Genomic DNA, 17,222 nt, shown 5'->3' on the forward strand with positions numbered 1-17,222 from the left:
GGAAACTGATGAGCCACCATATCTTAAATGAATGGTCTTAATTAAGATATTTGAAAATGCATAGGTTTTACTCATGTTATTAGCACATAATTTCTGAGAGGCCAAGTGGCTCCTTTGTTTCATTTACACAAGATGTGTTTAGATCTTAGGAACTTGAAACCAGCATTCTCACGCATTAGATTCTCACCTTCAGAAGGGTAATATCCTGAGGTCTTCATGAGTTTGCAATTTCAAAAATATATGAGAAACAGTACTTATTAATTTGGGGTCCGCATATTCGGCAGGGATGCACGTAGGTGAGATTCAGGAAATCTGTGACTCTCCTGATACTTAATTCATACTTTCATTTATTCAACATGTATTTGTTTGCTAATATCTAATTTGGGATTTTGCCATTGTTATTTTTGCGTGCGATTAATGTTCTCATGTGATTCCTTCATGGCATCTGCTCAGGCATTACTGGACTTTTATCCACGTATCATTCATCCATTTATTTAATTATTTGACCTTTATTCAGGAACTGTTAGGTGCTGAGCACTAGGGCTGTATCAGTGAGCAAAACAGAAACAAAGCTCTCATGGAGTTGACATTGTTTTAGGAAGAGTTAATCAGCAAAATGACAGGTAAACTGCAGTGGATGGAACATGACCGTGTGCCGCGGAGAAGGATGAAGCAGGAAGGGGGTGCTGGGTGCCACGTGTTAGCTGAGTGAAGAGTTGTCATTGCTGTTGTAAGAAACGGTCATAAATTCTGGATGTATTTGGAAGGTAGAACCTACAGGATTTATCGCAGGTCAAGACGTGAGAGAAACGAAAGAGCTAAGGATGGCTACTAGGATTTGATCTCAGCAACTGGAAGGATGAAACTAGTATTGTCTGGAAAAGGGGGACCTTCGGAGGAGCAGGTTTTGGTGTGGAGACCAAGGTTTGGTTTGGAGTCAGGAGGATTAGCGTTTGAGAAGAAATGGCACATAGGCAGTTCTTTCCACCAGATTGGAATTAGGGGAGAGGTTCCGGCTGGCAGTATCCACGTAGGAGTGGTCAGTATAGACAGTGTTTAGTGCTGAGGAGGTGCGTGTCCAAGAAAGAGAAGTGGCTCGAAGATTGTGCCCCGGCCCCTGCACTTAGAGGTGGGCACGGAGAGAGGAAGAGCCAGCCTGGGACGTGGAGATGGGAGAGAACTGGGGGGAAATGTTTACGTGCATGTATGTCTCCTTGAGGAGAGGATGTGTAGCTTTCTTTGGATTCTCTAAGAGATGAGAGATTCTGCTCCAAGACATTAGGAAACAGGGAATCTGTGGCCTGTAATTTTCCTCGTAAAGTATTGTACAGCAAAAGCAGAGAACAGCGCAGCTCCACAGAGATGTGTTTGCGGGGCCGGCTCACTTCAGACGAGCTGTTCTGTGGACGCTCTCCCTGGGAACTCAGCATGTTTCCCAGTCCCTGCTAGCCAGTCCCACTTGAGGAATGCGCCTCCCAGGGTTGGGATGAGGGTCAGCGGAGACGCTGTGCACGCCTGCCCGGCACAGGGGTGTCCTACAGCAGTGTTGCCATAGTGTCAGCTGCGGTGAGTTAGGCTGTTATCGGAATAACTGGAAGAGTAACTGTGTGCCTGGCAGAGCAGGCAGGTGTGTTCCAGGCACAGAGAGTGACAGCTTTACGCAGGCGGAGAAGGGTCCATCTCGTGTGAACAGAGCTTGGTTCTCGAGGTGGGGAGAAGCGGGAGGGGAGGCCAGGGTTGGCAGGGCCCAGGCGGCTCAGGGCCTGCTGGTCAGGCTGTTCTCTGAAGGGTGAGCTGTTTCTCTCTACATCACAGCCAATATTGTTTTGTCGGTGGTGGTTGGTTTTAATTAATAGATGTGACTGGTTTGAAAATCTTACTTTCAACTCATTAGAGAACCTTTTCTCATAGATTCAGGTGGTTTAATGGTACTCAGTTCTGCAAACAGATTTTCTACCGCTGACATGTAGACCAGAATCAATCCCAATTTCGTTTGTGGAATTGTCTTTTTAAGATCTGTATGAATATTGTTTGCTTGCTTTCTGTTTTTGATAGATAGCTTCACCAAACCAAATGCGTACATGAGAGTGAAAGTTCAGAATGTACGTGTGCTTTTCAGTCATCAGTTTAGCTTCGCCTTTAGAGCAACGTTAGTTACTTCCGCGTGGGCACCCAGCCTGGACTAGAGGTTGGAGTGCAGAGACTTCGCCAACTTCCCAGTGTGCTTACGGAATAAGCTTTTACTAGTACGTGAATAGGAATTTTAAAATTTATAATTATTTTAATCTTTAAAGTAATTTTCATCTATTCAGTAACTATCGAGGGGAAATAATACTGCATATTTATATGTTGTTTAGAGTAACTGTAGTATAGTCTCTTTTGCATTTTATAAACCAAAGGAGTGTGCGAACCAGCACGTAGACTCCGTGGTGACTCTGACTCGGAAGCAGTGGAAGGTTTCACGTGTCTCACGGCCTAGTAAAGAAAGTAGCACATAATAAATTTTCTTCCTGCTGTCTTTAGAGAAAGTTTCTGATAAATATTATGTCTGCTGGGGAGTTATTACAGGATTTACTAATTTTGAAATAAAATAATTCATTTAGGACTATAGACATTCTGAGCAGATTTTGATCTAACAAATTACTATTGCTGATAGTTTATAATTTTTTACATGTTAGAGAGCACACCTAGGTTCCATACCAAGTAAGCCTGAATGTGTAGTCTCGGTTGGTGAAGCTCACTAGCTTTTCCTGCATTCCCAGACGTTGTGTTTGTCACTGTGCCGTGAACCGCTGGCCTGAGCTCTGCATGTCTGGTTTGCAGGTGCGACTACTGCAGCAAGGGCTTCAAGAAGTCCAGCCACCTGAAGCAGCACGTGCGCTCGCACACCGGGGAGAAGCCCTACAAGTGCAAGCTCTGTGGGCGCGGCTTCGTCTCCTCTGGAGTCCTCAAGTCCCATGAGAAGACACACACAGGTCACTGTCTGACTTACACTTGGCAGTTATGTCTGTTGTGTTGTTTTTTTCTTGTTTTCCTAATTTTAATAGAATAGCTTTATTGAGCTGTAATCCACATTCCATTCAGTTCACCCATGTAAAGTGTGCAATCCAGTGGTTTTTAGTGTGTTCACAGAGTTCTGCAGCCATCACCACTGTCTAATTTTAGGTCATTTTTATCACACCCCAAAGAAATTGTGTACCCATTAGTAGTCACCCCCCATTTCCCCGCAACACTCCAACCCTAGACAGCTGCTGATCTAACTCTGTCTTTACAGACTTGCCTGATCTGGGCATTTCATGTGTCGGTAAATGGGCTCACCGGATACGTGGCGTGTTGTGCCCGGCTTCTCCCCTTAGCACGGCCGTTCACGGTTCACCCGTGTTGCAGCATGGGTCAGCGTCAGTACCTCGTCCCTTTTTATGGCCAAGTAACGCTCCGTTGTAGGGCGCACCACATGCTGTTTATGCATTCATCAGCTGATGGACACTTGGGTTGTATCCCTCTTTTGGCTGTGAATAATCCCGCTGCGAACATTGTGCACAGGTTTCTGTGTGGACGTGTCTTCATTTCTTTACCTAGGAGTGAGTTGTGTGGGCATCGGACACCTCAGTTAAAACTTCCAAGTTTACCAAACCGTTTTCCAAAGTGGCTGCACCATTTTACACGCCCACTATCAGTGTAGGGGGTTCTGATGGCTCCACATCCTTGCCAAAGGTTACAGTTGCTCATCTTTTTTGTGGTTGTCTTTTTTGTGACTGTCCTCATGAGTGTGACAAAGTCTCTCATGGTGGTTTTGAGTTGTGTTTCTCCAGTGGCCAATGACTTTGAACACCTTTGCGTGTGCTTGTTGAGAAATGTCCATTTTAATTCTATGCCCATTTTTAAAATAGATTGTCTAATTATTAAGTTGTAAGAGGTTTTATTAATCTATTTGGCTACTGACCTTTATCAGATATATGGCTCGAAGTTAAATATATTTTTAATGTATTACTTTTATCTGTCAATACCTTCAATGTATTTGTTTGGTATATTAACTATATGTTTAATATCAATGTGTATTTTGTATAAGGCTTTATTTGAAAATGAATGTAAATCACTTAGAAATAGACAGGCACATAAAAGAAGGAAAGGTTTTACTGACTAGTCCATAGGTCGGTGATTGGAAAATGGTTTTAGTGGCTATTGGAAAGAATGTCTGAGAGCAGTTTATGCGTTGCTTTGAAGGCCCTGTAAGGAGGCAGAGAGAAGCAATGTATGACTTTTGCAGGTGTAGGGGGAGGAAAGACAGGGAAGAGAAGAAAATCCCCTTCCTAGCTAGTTACTGACTTCTATGTCCTTGGTCCAGAGGAGAGAGAGGGTCTTCTGTATGGACTTTATTTAAAATAAAGCTGTGTATAGGCTTTATCCTACTCCTTAGGGCCTAATCTATGTCATTTGCTGTGGGAATGATGAAAAGATAGATTTGAAAAAACATTTCTGGGGTAGAATCCACAAACACGTTGCCAGTTTAAATGTAAAAGACTGAGGACAGGGAGGACTTGAATTATTTTGGGAAGTGGGACTTCTCGGGGGCTGTCGATTCCAGGGGAGAGGGCAGTGAGGTCTCTGTCCGTTTCCATGTTCTTAAGACTCTTCAATTCCTAAAACCTGGAAACCACAGCAAATAAACTGTCTTCAGTGTTGTGACTCACTGAACAAATCTTCGTTTGCTTTTGACTGCTGTGGTGCTGAGGTAACGAAATGCGGTTTCCCAACCCTGTTTTCTGTCGTTTCTGCCGTCACAGGGGTGAAGGCGTTCAGCTGCAGCGTCTGTAACGCCTCCTTCACCACCAACGGCAGCCTCACCCGGCACATGGCCACACACATGAGCATGAAGCCTTACAAGTGTCCGTTCTGTGAGGAGGGGTTTCGAACCACGGTTCACTGTAAAAAGCACATGAAGAGACACCAGACAGTCCCCTCTGCCGTGTCAGCCACCGGAGAGCCCGAAGGAGGAGGTATTTCCCATTTGTTGGTTCAAGGCTTATTAACCAGATGCTGATTTAGTAATAAGTTAATTTATAAGTCACTTTGAGTATTTTAACCTGGCTGTGCACAGCTTAAGCTCAGTAGCAACCACCTCGAATTTGAAAAAATTAATTAATTTTATTTTCTGATTATTATGAAGCTGTATGTGCTTTTGGAAGAAAAATTGAGAGAGGCACAATAAAAGAAAACATCTACTTGTACTAATCACCACACACAGAATTGTCAATAGCATCCACTCTAACACTGTGTTCTTCCGACTCTACTCATGCATTCACGTAGGTAGGGATTTTTATTTTTTAACGAATATGATATCATGCTATATACAGTGTTAAAATCGCCTTTATTTTCCCTCCACTGAACTTTACATATTATAGGCATATTTAATATGTTAAACACAGATCAGTTCAGATGACTACATGGAATTGCATCATTTTTTATTGTTTAATTTCCTTTGACAGACGTGTAGCTAATATCTGGTCTTTCACTGAAATGGTAGTCGCATTTTTGGAGTATTTTAACCCTTGGCAAAACCTATCACCATTACATTATCTCATTTAAGTGACAAGACACTGCATAGTTTGAGGGATTAATCTCATTTTGTACATGAGCCAAGTAAACATTAGACACGTTGATTTGTCCAAGTCCCGTATCAAGTGGAATTCTAAGCACGCTATTTTTGTGCTTATGCTTTTTGTATTTATCTGATGGCGTCTTTTTAGTAAATTCCACAAGTGACACTTCAGTGTTAAGAATGTGCACATTTTACCTCTTGGCACGTAACGCCAGCACACAGCGTCGGGGTTTTTAAAACCAGTGTTAGTTCTCACACCCGTGTGAGTCATGCTGCCCTGAGCGCACATTGTGGGTGGACTCCTGCCTGTGCCACGGCCAGCGCCGTCCTGTCCTGGCGCGGCTGGTGCTCGGTGTTCGTTGCACGGGTGTCGTGTCCCTGACGGCATGGAGACAGAGGTGCCGTCACCTTGGTGGTGTCCTCGAGGTGCGACCTGCTGGCGACTCCTTGGCCGCCTTCCCAGGTGCTCATGCCGGCACTGGCTCTGCGCATATCTGACCTCAAGGTCACAGCAAGACCTTCCGGTCCCTAACGTGTCAGGCTGAAGTGATGGCAGTGCCGCTTTCTCTTACATTTTGAGGAATAAGTCTTTGCAGTTTGCCTAACCTACCTTAAAGTAGCAAGAACTCTGACTTTATCCATGGCCAGAGCCTCAGCCCATCTCATGTCCTCAGGAGATAATTCTGAATACCCAAGTCTCTGACCTGCTTCGCTTAGTGAAATGGTTCAGACTTTTCAATCTGGTGGTACTCAGCAAAGTCTTTATTTTCATTTTTAAAATTCTGTCATGAGAATTAGTAAAATTTAAAAAGAAAATAACTCTTTTCCTTCGAAGGAACTAAAGAATACAGGCTATCCAGGCATATTTCTGGACCCCTGTGGTTTGGAGAGTGTTAGCTGGTCAGCCGAGATGCATCGTCTTCCCTCTGATTACATATCCTTCCCATCGATTAATGAAGCTCCTAATGCCATTGAGTCTCTGCTGTTAGGGTTGGCTGGGGGGCTCTGTTGGGGCTTCCCCGCTACTATGTATGTATTCAGATACACCTTTATGTATTTTGTTTTCTTCTCTTGGATCATTGGGGAAAAAAACAAAAAATTTTCTACTAACTCTCTTGTCCACCGGAAAAAAGTCACTTGTTAAATTGTGTCACTTTACCCAAACCGAGAGCTTTGTAATTGGATTTAATTCCCTGACATTTATCGTGACGTTACCCTGTTTGACCAAACACGTGCCACCCTGTCGTGTGCCTTCTGCTCGTTGTGCCTAAGTTCGCTGCCCTTTCTTCCTCCGTGTCTGTACTACGTTGATTGTGTTCTTGGTTACTTAAGAAACTTTAACACAGTTATCTCCGTATTTCTTTGTGGGTGTTGGTGGGGGCCAGTGTTTATAACCTGCCCTCACAGCTGTCCAGGTTTTACTGAAACAATGTGGGAGCTAAAGCTCACTGTGTTTTTTCTGGCATTTCTACCATGTGGGTGTTCACCTAGCGACTCCGTCCTCTGTGACTGACTCCCCCAACCCACCCTCTTCCCCTACTTCCCTCTTTCTCCCGCCCTCCTTCCTGCCCTCCCATTTACACTTTTTGTTCTATGAAAAACTGTCGATTTGGTTTTTTAATTCACTAATTTGGTTTCAGCTGTCCATTTTGCTATTTAATGTTTCTGTTTTAAGGTTTTTTTACTCACTTGTGCAATAAGGACCTCCCTGCTCTCAGCCAAATGTTTTTTCGTTCCCTGTTACGATTTAACAGCAGTATATTCTTGTTTTTAATCAGTTGTAATATATCCCTACATTTCACTGAGAGAATCCTTAGGGATATAATTGTTTCTCAGTGTCTGTGGGGGGTTCATTCCAGGACCTGCAGATACCAGAACCCTAAGTCCACAGATGCTCAAGACCCTGATGTAAAGTGGCCTCGTAGTATTTGCATGCGATGTCCCCACAGCCGCCTGCATGCTTTGAATCATCTCTAGATTGTGATACCAATACGACGTAAATGCTGTGGAAACAGTTGCTTTATTGTTCAGAAAATGATAATAAGAAAAGGTCTGTGCATGTTTAGTACAGATGCAACCATTTTTTTTTTTAATGTTTTCGATGCGTGGTTGGTCGAACCCACAGGTGTGGCCCCCATGGTTGTGGAGGACTGGCCGTGTATGTTTTTTAAGTTTTATTTTCTTGTTTACAGTAAGTCTTTTTAACTGGGGGCTATTTGCTAATTTAGCAATTTGGTCTGCCGTTTGCAGGCTTCTGGTTTTTTTAATCTGATGATAATTCATTTTCTGCCTGTGATAATAAAGGAGCATCTGTGTTTGTGAACACTGGTAGCTGGTGCGGACGCTGACGATTGCAGAGCTCACAGCTAGATGGCAGTAAGGGGTGGAAGTAGATCTCTATCAATAGCACCTTCTGAATGTGGGTGCCAGCTCCCCGAGACATGGCCTTCACCTGGGTGTTTTCATTCATGATCTTTCTTAGTTTCTTAACAGAATGGGGGTGGCAGCTCTCTACCATCGTAAACATAGCTCAGTTGAGTTACTCATTTTAACTTTATGTATGTACCTTTTTAGTTTTAATTTACTTGTTCTGTTAAAGCTTAAGTTTTTTATTAGGATTTTAATGCCTTTTCCTTTGTTTTGTTTAGACATATGTATGGAGGAAGAGGAGGAAAATTCTGACAGAAACGCATCGAGGAAGTCTCGTCCTGAGGTCATCACTTTCACAGAGGAAGAGACGGCCCAGTTAGCCAAAATTCGGCCCCAGGAAAGCGCTACGGTGTCTGAGAAGGTCCTGGTGCAGTCAGCGGCAGAAAAGGACCGCATCAGCGAGATGCGAGACAAGCAGGCGGAGCTGCAGGACGAACCCAAGCATGCCAACTGCTGCACCTACTGCCCCAAGAGCTTCAAGAAGCCCAGCGACCTGGTGAGGTGAGGCGCGGCCTGTGCTCCTCTCGGGTCTGCTCGGAGGTGTCAGAGCATATGCCTGGGCTGTTGGATAATCTCCATTGCAGAGGGGCAGGTAGTTCTGAACCTGCTCTATTGCACAAACATACCAGATTTATTTCTCCGGAGCTATAATGATGAACATTGAATTTCGGTGTTTAATGACTGGCAAGGTACTACTTTCTGTGCGTCTGCAAGAGCCTCATGGCCCAGGCTGGTGGAGTCCGGCAAAGGGCCACCAGAGGGTTGGAAGCTCACGTCCTTCGGAGGCTCTGAGCGCATGTTTTCAGACCGTCCTACTAACAGGATGTGGGGAAATGATATCTGTGATTCTAACGTACCCTTCGTTGATTCTAAGTATAGTTGAACACCTTCCCATATGTCTTTTAGCTGTTTCTGTTTCTTCTTCTGTAAACTGTGTATTTCCCATTTTTCTACCCTGATATTGGTTGTCTTCCTGCTGATTCATAAGAATTCTTTCGTTTTTTAGAAAATTGGTCCTGTTTTTGTCGTGCAAATATTTTTATTCTTATTTTGTTCTTATTCTTATTTGGATTTGTTTATGGTGTTTTTTGTATAGAATGAAACTTTAAGTTTTTATTTGGCCAAATTTAATCAGAACATACTAACACATAATTTTTATTTAAATGGTTAGTTATAAATTTCAAATCATGAACTTGTTTGTAAATGTGTATATAATTAAAAAGAAAAACATCTAATCACAAGTGTTTCTGGGATAGGCACGTTCGAATCCACACTGGAGAAAAGCCGTACAAATGTGACGAATGCGGCAAGAGTTTCACGGTCAAATCCACGCTCGACTGCCACGTGAAGACTCACACAGGTGAGGGACACATAACTGCATTGTTGGTAGATGCCTTATGATAGCATTTTATATTTTTTGTTCCTTTATATTTTGTATACATAAATATTTTCAAAATTACAGAAAGTTTAAAAATCAGGAACCATGAAGAAATGGATATAAAACTGTTTTATTCCCAAAATAGGGAAAACTATCTAAATAACACTCAGAAAAAAGGATTAGGTCACAGAAGTTGAGTTAAAAGTTGTCTTATATTCTTACTCCTGCTTGAATATCCTTGTTCATGAAAGATTACCTCTTAGTCTCATTTCAGCGAAAGAGATTTGGTGTGTTGAGGTTTTGTAAAAACTCTGGCGACTAAGCAAATCTGATGATAGTTATCAGATTGTAATTCTTTTTATGTATGGAGGAAATCTCATGAAGGGAAAAATAAATGTCTAATTTTCATGGACTTTTTCTTGTCTTCATCTAATTTGATGAACTGAAGGTCGATTGTATTAATCAAAATATGTTAGGCCTTTGCTTCTTGAATTCTGCACACAGGGCTTCCTGGTGGTTGCGAGGCTGGCTCTGTGCCTCTGCTCATGTGTGAACTCTGCTCCGCAGTGAGCTCTGGCCCTAGATGAGAGGTGCTTCTCTAAGCTGTACGTTCCTCGTGTAAAATGGGGCTAATGATAGCTACTTCCCTCACTGGAAGTTTAGATGCCTCAAAACTGTGGTCTCCAACCTCCAGGCCGTGGCCCGGTACTGTTAGGAAACGGGCTGCTAATCATTGCCTAAGCTCTGTCCCCAGTCCTCCTCCCACCATGGAAAAATTGTCTTCCAGGAAACTTAGGAACCTGGGGGGCCACACAGCAGGAGGTGAGCGGAGGGCCAGTGAGGGAAGCTTCATGGGCATTTACCGCTGCTCCCCATCGCTCCCGTCACTGCCTGAGCTCCAGCCCAGCCAGCCCCTCGCCCCCACCCCCAGGCCATGGAAAAATTTCTTCCATGAAACTGCTCCCTGGCTCCAGAAAGGCTGGGGGCCATTGCATTAATGCATTTAAATAGCTCAGAGACGTGTTTGGCCTTTGGCAACCTCACAGTGAATGGAGAGCTGTTGCTATTATGATTATCAAAGTAATTTATATTTTTAGATTTTGGTTATAAGCAAAATTGAACAAGTACAAATGGAAGTTCGCACATTTATATGAAGCACTGTGATTCTTTTCTGATGGGTTAATATTTAGAACTAAATACACAGATATGTGGACTTACTTAACATGACCCTCCTGTGTACAGTTTTCCTGTCGCTTCGTTGGGTCCCTGTATTTGTCCATCTTGTGTAACACTGTGAGCTCACGCAGGGCGAGGGGGGACCAGCCTTCCTTACCTTCGCACCCCCAGGTCTAGAGTGTTGGCTCACACAGTAGGCGCCCCGTTATGTTCAGGACAGCCCGGCACATGCTGCTCGGTTGTCTGCTTGCTTCGGCAGTTCCGCGCAGGCTACGTGGAGAAGGGGTGGAGAGAGAAGGCTGCGCAGAAGTGTCCTTCGGAGCCTCTTTCTTTAGTCTGAAGTGATGGTGTGATTTCTGATGCCACAGAGCAGTTTCAGGATAACAGGTGTCACTAGTCCCTCCGCGGATCCTGGTGCGTGCCATCTCTTGTAAAAACCAGCATTGTTGCTGGGCCGGTAGAGGGAAAAACGAAAACCAGGAAGTTTTCTACTCCCAGAGGCTCTTGCAGGGCAGAGTCATTGCCAGTGGCCCCTTTGTGGCCTTGTCATACCCGGTGATCATGGAAAGCACAGCATCTAAGGGACGAGGTACGTGATGCTGACACGCTGATCTTTGACTCTCAAAGGGAGTTTCCTTTCCATGTTCTGCACGTGTGAGGCCTGCGCTTGTGTTTTGGTTGCCCCGTTTGGCAGAACAGACCATGGGGAGATGGCGAGGTGTTCAAGCGCCCTCTACGGAATCAGAGAGGGGCGACGGCAGTGCAGAGCGGGGCTGGGGCCCACCCCACCCACTGCTTCTGGTAAACAGGAGCCAAGTGCTGCAGGGTCAGTGGGTGGGTCAGTAGGCGCAGTGGTTAGAGGCACCCCAGGCCTCAAGGGCTGGGAGAACACCAGATCCAAATTGTGAGCAGGGTGCCGCTAATATCCACGGCAGTCGCCTGCTGCGTCATAGTCTCGCAGGTGAGATGCTGCTCACGGCACTCCCACCCCCGGATCCCGCACGCCTGGCCGGCGGGGGGTGCGGCTGCGCTGTCCTCGCCCTGTTGACGCTGGGCTGGCCTCCCCACAGGGCAGAAGCTCTTCAGCTGCCACGTCTGCAGCAACGCGTTCTCCACGAAGGGGAGCCTGAAGGTGCACATGCGTCTGCACACGGGAGCCAAGCCTTTCAAGTGCCCCCACTGCGAGCTACGTTTCCGCACTTCTGGGCGGAGGAAGACGCACATGCAGTTCCACTACAAACCAGACCCGAAGAAAGCCAGGAAGCCCGTGACGCGGAGCTCCCCCGAAGGGCTGCAGCCTGTGAACCTCCTCAGCCCGCCTCCCAGCGACCCCAGCGTGTTCATCATGAACAACTCCGTGCTGACCGGACAGTTCGATCAAAATTTGCTGCAGCAAGGGCTGGTGGGCCAGGCTATTCTTCCTGCCTCCGTGTCAGGTACGTGCCGAAGCTGGGAGTGGCACAGTGACCGTGCGATACGCATCGCATTGTCTGTTCCCATGATGGAGCAAACAGCGTTTCCAGCAACAGGCGGGGGAAGAGGGAAACTTCGTCTTTCAGACGTAGCTGCCTTCTATCTCCCATTCTGTCTTCTGTGACGTCTGCTTTTTAACACCTAGCGCTTTCTTTAGCTTTTCTTTCTAATGCGTTTACACTTGGTTTTTCTCAGTTGGCGCTCCCATAAATTCGGTGGTGAGGTGTGTGGTTTACACATACTCGTTAACATTGTTTTTAATGCGATGGAGTTATCCAGTTGCTCTCGGGCCCGTGGTGCTTGGACAGTACTCCGTTTTGGTCGGGGGGTTATTTGTGTACTTGGAGCGAGCGCGGCAGCTGTGAGGGTGAGCAGACGTCCCGAGTGCCTTCCTTTCTGCTTCTGTCACTTGTGGCTTGATTGCAGCCTGACTGCAGTTGGCTGTTGTCGTTCTGAACCTTGGACTAATCAGTGGAATCTGTTTCCTGATATGTTTCAAATGAGTCATACCATTTCACAGAGTTTTATTTTGTGACGAATAAGTTACATAATGTGTGTGGTGTAATGTAAGTATTAGTATTTCTTAACGAGAGCATATTGATGTATATAGAACTTACATATTTAGCAATCCCTGCGTAAATAGGGAATTCCTTTAGTTTCGAGAAGCGTGTATAATATTCGGTCATTCCCTTTCTCTTTCTCTGGCCAGCGGGGGGTGACCTGACGGTGTCCCTGACAGACGGGAGCCTGGCCACCCTGGAAGGCATCCAGTTGCAGCTGGCCGCCAACCTGGTGGGGCCGAACGTTCAGATCTCTGGGATCGACGCCTCCAGCATCAATAACATCACGTTGCAGGTACGGCTCCCGCCTGGTTTGCTGTGCTGTCGTCGTGTCGCAGACACCGGCAGCAGGGAGTTTTCATGGCAGGTGTCTGTGTCGCTTCCCAGATCGACCCAAGCATCCTGCAGCAGACGCTGCAGCAGGGCGGCGTGCTCACGCAGCAGCTCACGGGCGAATCCAGCGCGGCCCCACAGAACAGCGCTCTCCAGACGCCGGACGGCACGGTCCCCGCCAGCGTGGTCATCCAGCCCCTCTCAGGCCTGTCCTTGCAGCCCGCGGTGACGTCTGCCAACCTGACCATAGGCCCTCTGTCCGAGCAGGAGTCCGTGCTGGCCACCAGCAGCAGCGGTGAGAGCCTTTCACTCTTGCTGGTTGCACAGCTGGAGTTTCAGGTTCCTGCTTAGAGCTCGTAATTGCAGTTAGGGCGTTCTGATGTCACTGTCTTCTCTTTGTAAAGCTCACCAAATAAATCAAGCATCCTTAGATTTAAAAAAGCCTTTCTTAGGATTAATGGTGCTTATTCAGTACATTCACGTAGATCGCTACATTCACATAACGATTCTTTCCACACTGGCTTCCCACCTCGTCACAAGGCCTTCTTGCTGTTCTAGATGATGGAATTAGAGGTGACTGATATTTTATTCTGAGGTGTTCTCTTTTTGCCATAACATTTTAACTGAAATATTTTTAACATAAGAAAGGAGAAAAATGTTTTTTTAAAACTGTACTTTGTTTTGCTTTGTAACGATGATCAGGGACCCAAGACCTCACCCAAGTGATGGCTCCGCAGGGTCTAGTGTCCCCCTCCAGCGGGCCCCACGAGATCACCCTGACCATCAACAACTCGAGTCTGAGCCAGGTCCTGGCTGCTGGACCCTCCGCCACGGCGTCGTCGGGGTCTCCGCAGGAGATTACCCTGACTATCTCTGGTTAGTAAGTTAATGCTTTACACGTCCTTTCACCTGCAACTTAAGTCCTGTGTGTCTTACTGGTATCTCTCTTTCCACGACGCCCGGCTTTGCACGAAGGCAGTGCTCAGTAAGTATTTGTAATTTACACGAGAAGTTCAAGTTTAGTGAAAATAACGTGTTAAAATTCAAATCTAATGCCAGAAATTAAAAATTAGAGTTTCTCATTCCAGTTGGAGTCAAATCAAACTAATTAATTAATTTTTAGAGAGTAAGTTACTTCTGTCACATTTTTTGTTTGGCAAAGAGCAGAAAACGTAGCTTCGTGATTCTTACTCACGCGCCATTAAACTAAAGGCGGCTCGTTGGTATAAACTGTGCACTACGACGCCATAGCTGCCTGCGGTACTGCCCTTCTCTGATGTCTTCAGAATTCTGTTGAGATTACGTAGAGATATTGAAAATATGGTAGAACTCGAGAAGTAGATAAACAGGTAGAAAATACCATTTGGCAGTAAAATTGGCGAAGTAATCCTACGCGTCAGTCACCAAGCTAGCTTGCTCCCTGTCCGGGCTGTGACGTTCAGTCAGATTTTCCTCCACATTTGCCTTCCTCGCTCCTTACGTCTCCCTGGTTCTCATCGCATGCTCTTCTCTACGTGAGCCTGGGGCGTGTTTTCCTGCTGTGCTTTGCCCACGTGATTCTTAGCTATGAGCTTGTCATGTTAACTCGAGCCATTTTTCAATTCAACAGCTATTTTCCTAGCCCTTACTATGTGCCAGGCTTTATCCTAGTGACTTCTACAAATACTAACTCATTTAATATTAATTCATTTAAGCCTCGTAACTACCTTATGAAGTCGTTAAGGAAAACATTTTGTTGGAAATCAAAATAACCCCCATGGAAATACAATGTGGTGAGGGGAGCGCCCCATGTCCCCTGGAAACCTGCCTAAGAGTGGCAGAGTCTGCCGTGAGATTTATCAGAATGGTATTTCTGTTGTTTCAGTGAGACTTCTGTAGAAATTAATTTTGGAATTGAAAGAAAAGGTATTTAGAAGAAAACCCAAACCTTTCTTTTTCAGGAGGGTGTCTATTTCTTTTAGTATGTGAGAAATTTGAGCAACTGTCTTTATACAGAGCTTTGCTTTTAAATGACATGCAGTGATTTTTTACATGCTGCTGGACAGCAGAAATGAATATTGAATTTTATATAATCCAGTAATCTTCCTTTCATTATATGTGTATCTGGATTGTAATGTCGAAAATACAGAAGAGTTATTTTAAGGCAGCTGTTCTGTTGATAAAATTGACTTTATTTTTGAGTGCCCTCGACGTGGGAGGCATCGTGCGTGGCATGTCCTTACTAAAGACACGTGACGCACAGCTCTTGCCTGTCGCTCAGAAACTGTGTTACGCAGCTTGTGGACTGTGCTGCTGTTTCTCCTGTATTTTCCTATCTTTGGTCATTTGGTTATCTTATTACTTACTAGTGATATTTGAAAGTGTATGTGATTATAGCTGTAATCTTTTTAAATTTGACTTTAAGGTTTCTTGTTTTCTTCTCACTGTGATGGATGATGAGAATTGGCTGTAGTGCATCCTAAGTCAAACTTTCCTAATCCCATTCTGAAAGGCGTATAGAAAGCATTTAATTTATGGTCACCTGTTGAAAGCATCTAGATATTCTATAGAAATTTTCAGTTATTTTGTAGGATATTCTTTTTCCATCAATGCATAGAGTTCTAAATGCTTACAAACACTAGGAAATGCAGATATTACTTCAGTTAAGTTTTACAGTTTGGCAGTTCATGAGTCCTGCATTTGGAGAAGAATAATTAAATATTGGGTAAAAAGCAAGGACAGTCCTTTGCCTCCCTGAGTCATCTTGTATAAATACAATGAAAGCCCTCTTCCCTGATGTTTTCAGCCCAGTTTTAATAAAAAACTTTATAAAATAGAGAATCAGAAAGTGACACCTACATACTTTGAACATCCATCCATGGATCTTTCGAATATGGGTCTGCTCTGCTGATAATACATTTTCCATATTTTCCTTTTGCTTGTACTCACGCCCATGATGCAGTTTCTGTGTCTTCAGAGCGGCATGAGAATGTAGGTGATTATCAAGCAACCTCAGTGCAGCGTCCTTCTGTCTATTGATGCTTTTCCCCTCTGCTTTTGTACGGTTGTCTTGCTTACCCTAGTTTGAGAGCAGAGTTTTCAAAGCATCTTGCCTTTATCATGTCTTTCTGAAGCGTTCAGTTTGGTTTTCGTTGGAACTTTGACAGTTTTTATTCTCACATTCATTTCTCGTTTCCATACTATTTGGTTACATTATATGCTTGCAGCCGCTAATAAAGCTGGAGTGAGCTGGCGAAGCAAGTGTGTTTCGGTAGGTTGTGTGGCAGGCGTGTTAGCGCGCCCGTGAGCGTTCAGAGCCAGGAAGGCAGGAAACACTGAAACACGTTTTTCCTTCCGCTGGCAGCCCATTACATTTGGAAATATTTTCAGTGAAAGTTTTATTCAGCAAAGTATGTGATTTTAAGTGCCTAGATACTGAGTTAAAGTAGAACTCTTAAGAAATATTTTAAAAATACTTTATAGCTTAAAATGTGTGAACAAATACTGTCATTTAGGGAAATGTATTTTGTGATCCCATTTTCATTTTTTCTATATATATTAAAATGAAAGCCTTGAGGATGCTATTACATGTTTAACGTGCTTGCCAATGCGTAAGTTAGAATGTTACTTTCAGATATCACGGTATTTATTTCTGTGGAGGTCACGGTCTTACTCAGCACAGTTTTTTTTTTTTTTTCGAGACAGAGTCTCACTCCCTTGCCTGGGCTAGAGTGCTGTGGCGTCAGCCTAGCTCACAGCAACCTCAAACTCCTGGGCTCAGGTGATCCTCCTGCCTCAGCCTCCCGAGTAGCTGGGACTACAGGCATGCGCCACCATGCCCGGCTAGTTTTTTCTGTATATTTTTAGTTGTCTGATTAATTTCTTTCTATTTTTAGTAGAGACGGGGTCTCGCTCTTGCTCAGGCTGGTTTCGAACTCCTGAGCTCAAACAATCCGCCCGCCTCGGCCTCTCAGAGAGCTAGGATTACAGGCGTGAGCCACCGCGCCCGGCCATCAGCACAGTTCTGATGGAAGTAGTGAGCTAAGTGGAAGCGTAGGGTTGTTGGCACCGGCAGTGAGTCATCGATCCACAGGTGCCACCTTGGCTCTCACAGAGTGTGACCTCAAACTCCTCAGGTACACGGCTAATGACGTAGCCAGGAAAGACATTCCGAGAGATCATAGTTAAAGACCCGTGCACTTAGTATGGAGAGAATAAACCATCTTTAGCACGGCAGACTTTCTGTTTTGTCACGTGCAGTAGCATTCCGTGAGGATCCGTGGCTTATATATAA

General features: G+C 44.9%; 1 protein-coding gene across 1 annotated transcript in view; it reads left to right on the forward strand.

Annotated features, from left to right (window-relative positions):
• ZNF236 (zinc finger protein 236) overlaps positions 1–17,222 on the forward strand; it is a 98,897-nt gene that overhangs the window by 57,245 nt on the left and 24,430 nt on the right. Inside the window, exons 17-24 of the mRNA XM_012648880.1 lie at positions 2,824–2,975; positions 4,785–4,997; positions 8,248–8,530; positions 9,286–9,389; positions 11,654–12,019; positions 12,766–12,911; positions 13,004–13,244; positions 13,652–13,825. Of these exons, the coding sequence (XP_012504334.1) occupies positions 2,824–2,975; positions 4,785–4,997; positions 8,248–8,530; positions 9,286–9,389; positions 11,654–12,019; positions 12,766–12,911; positions 13,004–13,244; positions 13,652–13,825 (1,679 nt within the window). The remainder of the gene's footprint in view (positions 1–2,823; positions 2,976–4,784; positions 4,998–8,247; positions 8,531–9,285; positions 9,390–11,653; positions 12,020–12,765; positions 12,912–13,003; positions 13,245–13,651; positions 13,826–17,222) is intronic.

This window comes from Propithecus coquereli, unplaced genomic scaffold, assembly GCF_000956105.1.
Source record: "Propithecus coquereli isolate 6110/MARCELLA unplaced genomic scaffold, Pcoq_1.0 Scaffold296, whole genome shotgun sequence".
Classification (NCBI taxonomy): Eukaryota; Metazoa; Chordata; class Mammalia; order Primates; family Indriidae; genus Propithecus; species Propithecus coquereli.